The sequence below is a fragment of the Malaclemys terrapin genome, chromosome 12, assembly GCF_027887155.1.
Source record: "Malaclemys terrapin pileata isolate rMalTer1 chromosome 12, rMalTer1.hap1, whole genome shotgun sequence".
In the NCBI taxonomy this organism is placed as follows: domain Eukaryota; kingdom Metazoa; phylum Chordata; order Testudines; family Emydidae; genus Malaclemys; species Malaclemys terrapin.
Window position 1 is genome coordinate 35,204,822 of NC_071516.1, and position 7,273 is coordinate 35,212,094.

Sequence of the window (7,273 nt, forward strand, 5' to 3'; positions counted from 1 at the left end):
AAGGATTTATCTGGCCCAGTGCATTAACATCACCGAGAGAGTGGCTCGGATTCTGATAACAGAGACAGAGACAGCACTGGAGCCAGTGGAATGACTCCAGATTTACACCACTGTGACTGAGCTGAGAATCTGGGCCATTGGGCAAGTTCAAAGTTCTCCAGTAGCTCAGAATAATAACGTGCCAGTTATACCAGATACTTTGCATGTGTACGGACACCCTCCATCCTCACCACCAGGGATCTGGGCTTAGCACACTGGCTCTTTGTTTCCAAACTCTCAGGGCCAGAGTGTTAAAGGTATTTATTTGCCTCAAGATGCAGCTAGGCATCAAGTGAGATGTTCAAGTGCCTCATTGCTATTGAATCAACGGGCATTCAGGGCCTGTTTCCTTCTGAAAATGTCACTAGGTGCCTGCATTTTTTGCACTTAAATACCGTTCAAAATCTTGCCCTCAGGAGACAACAACTGAGCTAAAGGTCAAACTCCATAGATGATATTTGTTAGAATTGGGTCCTTCTGCTTCTGTCTCTGATCACTATGTAGTGAAATCAGAACCAGACACGCACAGAATACTCCCTTCATTGGGAGCTCCTAGATTCATACTTCCAGAGCTCTCAAAACCAGAAGGGGCCATGATGAGTGTCTTATTTTACCTCCTGCAAACTACAGGCCAGTGATTTTCTCCTCCCTCTTAAATGTGGACCAGAACCACTGAGCTAGGGCCTATTCTAATGTTAAGGATCCTTCAATCGCTCCTGCTGAAGCTGTTCCACTTTGGAGAAATACTTAAATAGACACTGGAGGACTCCATCTTGGGTCTTCCATCACCCCGCTGAATGCACGACCCACCAGGCTCTAGTGTCAGGCCTGGTCTACACTACACAGTTAGGTCGACGTAAGGCAGCTTATGTCGACCTAGTTATGTCAGTGTCCACACTACAGCCTTGCTCCTGACGAGGTAAGTGCCCTACTCCCCCAACTTCATAACTCCACCTCCACCAAAGGTGTAGGGCTTATGGCGGTGTAGTTAGATTACTTTCATTGGTTGGCTCCTGCTGTGAAATTGACAAGAAAGCCAGGCAGCAAGAGCCCAGCTGCCCCCCGCTCCTCTGGAGAACTGGGTGGCTGGACCCTACTCCCCGCTGGGACCTGGGGTTTCTCTGCACCAGTTCTCTCCAGGAGCCTGAAATTGACAAGGCTGCCCAGCTCCCGGCAGGGAATGGGGAGCTGAGAAACCCCGGGCGGGTTCCCATGGTCCCCGTGGGGAATGGGGAACTAAGGGTGGGGACAGCCTGCCGGGAGCCCGGGAGCCTGTGGGACAGCCAAGCTTCCAGCAGGAAGCTGCCTGTGGACTGGGCTCTCAGCTCCCCACACTGCCCCTTTTAGGTCGGTGGAAGCGCTCCTGGTGAGGACACGAACCACCGACCCAAGAAGGGTCGTGTGAACTGCACCACTGCAGTAATTACTGCAGTGGCTGTAAGTCGGCCTAATATAGGGCGACGTTACTTTCTAGTATAGAGATACCCCCAGTGTCTCTCTTGCACTCTCTCTCCTCCTGAATTCTCTCTCTACTGCTGTGATGCTCAGTAACAGCCATGAAATTAAAGGAAGCCACAGAATTGTAGCAATAAACAAGGAGGAGACTTGACATGTGATTAGACTTGGTTGAAAATTTCCCATCAAAATCCAAATCCCTGAAACTGTAAACTTTCAGCTGATTTTCCCCCCGCCCTCCAATTTTCAGTCCCAAATTTTGAGTGTGGGCAGTTTTTGGCCCAATTTTTTTAAATTTCAGTTGCTGAAAAGTAAAATATTTTTGGTTTCCAGTTTTTCAATGAAAAGTCTAAATGTACCATGGGAAATTTGGACAAGAACTCAAACTGTTTTGTTTTGATCAAAACGTCCTTTGCGAAAGAAAAAAAACAACAACCTGACCAACTCTACATTTGACAGCTCCTTGCTGAGCTGAATGGAAACTGTTGGTAAATCCCAACCCGTTAGCATTAATTGACTGTCTCTGCTAGAACGCTAAACAGAGTGGGCAAAGCTTGAATTGCTCATAGAGTCCGAATTCCCCAGAGTCCATTTCCCTCTTGCCCCCAATGGATATTGACAGCACTGTACAGCATTTCTCCCCTAACACTAATTTGGAGCAAACAAACAAGAAGAGTATTATTAGCATGTTTGTTGGGTGACATCCTTAAGGGAAGAGCCACCTGCTCTATTTTGACCATCACATTCCCTGTGGCTCTTAGGGAGAGTTTAAAAGCTCCTCTTCAATCCATTCCCAGGTACTCGGCATCAGCAACACAAGCACGAGGAGACAAATTCTTCGTCTCAGAGTAAGGAATTTGCCTAGCGAGTTAGGTGTCCAATTCCTATTGACTTTGCTCTGAAAACATCAGCCTGCTAGTGCCAAGGAAGCTCCGTCATTGTTTCAGAGGCTGTTGCGATTTGAAAAGTTTGTCCATGATAAAGATTACAAATCAGAAATTAAGCAACAAAAGGCTCCTTGGCTCGGCGGAGGGAGAGTTAAGGGGGGAGGGCTATGTTGGTTCATCACTCAGCAGCCCAGATAAGAGCAATGGAAGATGTTGGAAACAAAGAACCTCAAGGATGAAGCCTTTAATCTCACCGCTTGCTAAACAAAGGTAATCTCATGGGGAAAGCAGTAAAGGTGGCTTCAATCCCTCGCTTTCCCACAGTCTGTCTTTGGGATCCCGGGCAAGCCATGCAGAGTGACATTTTTTTTAAAAGCACCAAAATAATTTAGGAGCCTAAATCTCCTTGACTTTCAACAAGATCTAGGCTCTTCCATGTCTACAGAACATATTGGCAACATTATTTAGGTGCCTGAAGATGCAGACAGACCCCTAGTGGAATTTTCAGAAGTGTCTGAATACGTTAGCTGCATAACTCTCATTGATTTCACTGGTGGTAGGTTCCTAGCCTGCTTAGGTGCTTTTGAAATTCCGAGCAGGGGCCTAAATACCTTGGAAAATCTGGCCCTTAGGCACCTTCAGAAAATTTCACCCTTAGTCACTTTGTGCCTCAGTTTCCCTATCTGAAATATGTTGTAAATAGTAGTTCATTGTCTGGCTTCTGTGTTCAGATTAACAAGCCCACTGCGGCAGGAACTGCCTCTCACTATGTCTGTGCAGCACCTGGCCCAATGGGGCTGTTATTTTATATGGGCCCTGTAGGTCCCATGGTGGTTTAAATATCAATAAGATTTGTTTTATCCCTTATGGAGCAAATACCCTATGGGTATTGGACCAGTGCAGCAAAGCAGGGCATCATTCACGGCTGCTTTCTGTGTGCTTTCTGCTCTCTGGCTGATGGCAGAAATTCACTCTCACCAGCATAAAGTTCAATAAAAACATATAAATGAGTTGCTGGCTGTCAAGGCTGCTTCCCCACTTTGAACTTTAGGGTACAAATGTGGGGGCCTGCATGAAGACTTCTAAGCTTAACTACCAGTTTAGATCTGGTCCACTGCCACCATTCCCAAAGCTAATTCCCTCTCCTGGGAAGCCTTGAGAAACCTTTCACCAATTCCCTGGTGAATACAGATCCAAACCCCTTGGATCTTAAGACAAGGAGAAATTAACCATCCCCCTCCTTTCTCCTACCAACTCCTGGTGAATACAGATCCAAACCCCTTGGATCTAAAACAAGGAAAAATCAATCAGGTTCTTAAAAAGAAGGCTTTTAATTAAAGAAAAAGGTAAAAATCATCTCTGTAAAATCAGTATGGAAAATAACTTTACAGGGTAATCAAACTTAAAGAGCTCAGAGGACCCCGCTCTAGCCTCAGGTTCAAAGTACAGCAAACAGAGATAAACACTCTAGTAAAAGGTACATTTACAAGTTGAGAAAACAAAGTAAAACTAAGATGCCTTGCCTGGCTTTTTACTTACAAGTTTGAAATATGAGAGACTTGTTTAGAAAGATGGGGAGAACCTGGATTGATGTCTGGTCCCTCTCAATCCCAAGAGCGAACAACAACCAAAAATAAAGAGCACAAACAAAAGCCTTCCCCTCTCCCAAGATTTGAAAGTATCTTGTCCCCTTATTGGTCCTTTGGGTCAGGTGTCAGCCAGGTTACCTGAGCTTCTTAACCCTTTACAGGTAAAAGGATTTTGGAGTCTTTGGCCAGGAGGGATTTTATAGTACTGTACACAGGAGAGCTGTTACCCTTCCTTTTATAGTTATGACACTGGCATCCTGACATATTTTTGTCTCAGGAAGACACTAAGTCTTGAGCTGCATACTCAGTTTTTATACAGTCTTTATTCCTTCCAAGCTCTCGCTGACTTTGCCTGAGTCTGGAGTAAGCTTCAGCATTTGAGCAAGGGGTGAGGGAAGTGTCAGAGAGTGTACACTGCAGCAGTGCCCTCATAGTGCTCTGCTTGTTGTGATGCTAGGACAAAGAGCTAGGGGGGAGGGATAGCTCAGTGATTTGAGCATTGGCCTGCTAAACCCAGGGTTGTGAGTTCAATCCATGAGGGGGCCACTTGGGGATCTGGGGCAAAATCAGTACTTGGTCCTGCTAGTGAAGGCAGGGGGCTGGACTCAATGATCTTTCAAGGTCCCTTCCAGTTCTAGGAGATAGGACATCTCCATTAATTTAAATTTTAAAAACTATCTTAGAGACAACCTAATGCCATTCCAAAGGGAAGAGGATACAGGAGACCCTATTCACTGTTGCTTTGCACCTTGTGTCACCATTCACAAGTGTGCAAAAGAGTGCAAAGCAGGGGTAAAATGCAACTACCAATGTGAATGGATGGAGAGTTTTTATATGGTCTTGTTTCTTTTAAAGACACATCCTGTCTTGATTTAAAAATTGGCAGTGATGCAGAATCCACCACAACATTTGGTAAATTGTTCCGATGTTTAATTACCCTGATGGTTAAAAAACTTATGGCTTATTTCCAGTCTGAATTTGCCTAGCTTCAGCTTCCAGCCTTTTGAAGCCACTTTGAATTCTCTTTGCTTAGGTGTTTAAGACAACACAGCAGACAGGACAGTAGGAGAATTAGACCATTTTATTTTATTGCACAGGTTTCCACAAACCTTCCTGTAAGGTATTTCTTTAATCATCTATCGATCTATCTATTAATCTATTGATCTATCTCCTGGTCAGTGATTTATACATTTTCTCTTAAAAGTGTTGGTTGGATGAAAACTCCGAGTGCCTCGTGAAGGTGACAGAGAGAGGGAAGTTATGGGTGACTTTGGTTGTGAGGGATCTGTTTGCTGCACCCACTTTGCTTTTGGATGGAGGTTCATACCTAAGGTCTCCATACTGCAGCTCCCCTGATCCTGAAGGTGTGCTTTGCAAAAGAGCTACTTCAACCGACGAACTTGGAACTGGAGGTGTCTGAAAGATGCAGAAAAAATGAATGATTTTTTATGAATTTTTTTCTTTTTAAATCTAAAATTGGATTTATGAGCAAAAAATATTGAAAACTCAAAAATTGGAAAATTGAATCTTTTCTGCTTAGAACAAATCATGGATTAGATTCCCAAGGCCCTCGTGCTGGCTCTTTCCTGGGGAGCCAGGGTGGTCTAGTGGATAAGAATTTAATCAAAGCTTTTCCTTTGACCTTCTGTGAGACCTTAGAAAAATTGCATCTTTTCACTCTTCATCAGCTTGCTCATGTGCAAAATGGGGATAATTGTACGTACCCACCTTTGTCAACTGCTTTGAGATCTACAGATAAAAAAAGAAAAATACTCTTATGATTCAGTGTTAAAATTGTGATGGATTGTGTGAGGACAGAATCTTCTTTGGTTGTTCCAGCTTCCTACTCAGAAATATGAAAGGGGTATTTTTCAGGATGTTAAAAGCTGGAATTGAAGCCAGATATGTATTATGAAACCTCCAGTAAGCTAGCGGGTGTATAGAGTGGGGGCTTGCTGTCCAATCCATCTCTGTCCACTACCATCAATTTATCTTCCTGTAAGAACATTTAACACCTGTAAATTTCTTTGCATTCTTTGCAGTCTCCATGAACTCTGCATGAGTCAAGCAAGTAGAAGAGATGTGGAAGAGCAACCAGACCTCTGTGACAGAGATTGTGTTCCTGGGGTTCTCAGATTTCCAGGCACTGCAAGTCCTGCTCTTTGTGGTGGTGTTCACCTTCTACATGGTGGCCCTGCTGGGTAACTCTCTGATAGTTATTGTCACGGTGACAGATCGGGCTCTTTGCACCCCGATGTATTTCTTCCTCAGGAACTTGTCCTTCTTGGAAATTGGCTACACCTCGGTCATGATCCCCAAGATGCTGCTGAACCTGCTGTTGGAGACCCAGACCATCTCCTTTGCAGGCTGCGGTGCTCAGATGTGCTTCTTCATTTTCTTCGGCATCACGGAGTGCTGCCTTCTCTCCGTCATGGCGTACGACCGCTATGTAGCCATATGCCACCCCCTGCAATACACCCTGGTTATGAACCAGAGAGTCTGCATTCAGATGGCAGCTGTTTCATGGTCCATTGGTACTTTGGTGGCTTTCGGTCAAACAGTGTCAATATTTACTCTGCCTTTCTGTGGGTCTAATAGTATCAGCCATTTCTTCTGTGACATTCTCCCTGTGCTCAGACTGGCCACCACAGACACTCGCAAGAATGAAGCTGCCGTTGCCATAGTCACGGTGGTCTTTATCTTCATCCCATTTTTGCTCATTCTCTTGTCCTACATCCTCATCCTCTTCACCATCCTGAGGATGCCCTCGGCCGAGGGCCGGCGCAAAGACTTCTCCACCTGCTCCTCACACCTCATTGTGGTTTCTCTCTTCTACGGGACAGTCACATTCACCTACGTGAGGCCCAAGTCGGTCTATTCTCTGGGCAGCGACAGGCTGCTCTCTCTGCTCTACACAGTGGTGACACCCATGTTCAACCCCATTGTTTACAGTCTAAGGAAAAAGGAGGTGAGGAATGCACTCAGAAAGTCAATAGTAAGGCAGACTTTCTTCCTCATACAGTGTGGGTGAGGAGTGACTCTTATTTGTGGGACATCAGAGGGGAGGTCGTTACTCATTTCCAGTGTTTCCTAAAACTATTGGGAACCTGGTTTTCTCCACTCTTACATGGGCCTCCTCTGTTACTTACCCTGGTGTAAATCAAGAGTAACTCCATTGGTGTTAAATGGACCCAATTCTCCTCTCACTTGCCAGCATGTAAATAAGAAATAACCACACCGGACTGAATGGCATTGCGCAGGTGTAAAATCTTTGACCCCATACCTATGCTTCCCGGACACGGG

At 45.1% G+C, this 7,273-nt stretch overlaps 1 protein-coding gene across 1 annotated transcript; it reads left to right on the plus strand.

Moving 5' to 3' along the window:
• Positions 1-6,050: 6,050 nt before the first annotated feature.
• Positions 6,051-7,001, plus strand: LOC128846779 (olfactory receptor 10C1-like). Its single transcript, XM_054046019.1, has one exon. It carries the CDS (start codon positions 6,051-6,053, stop codon positions 6,999-7,001), a length of 951 nt encoding a protein of 316 aa, XP_053901994.1.
• Positions 7,002-7,273: the final 272 nt, after the last annotated feature.

What these genes read in the sequence shown, in the direction of transcription:
- LOC128846779 (XM_054046019.1), top strand. Translation starts at nt 6,051, where the DNA reads ATGTGGAAGAGCAACCAGACCTCTGTGACAGAGATTGTGTTCCTGGGG.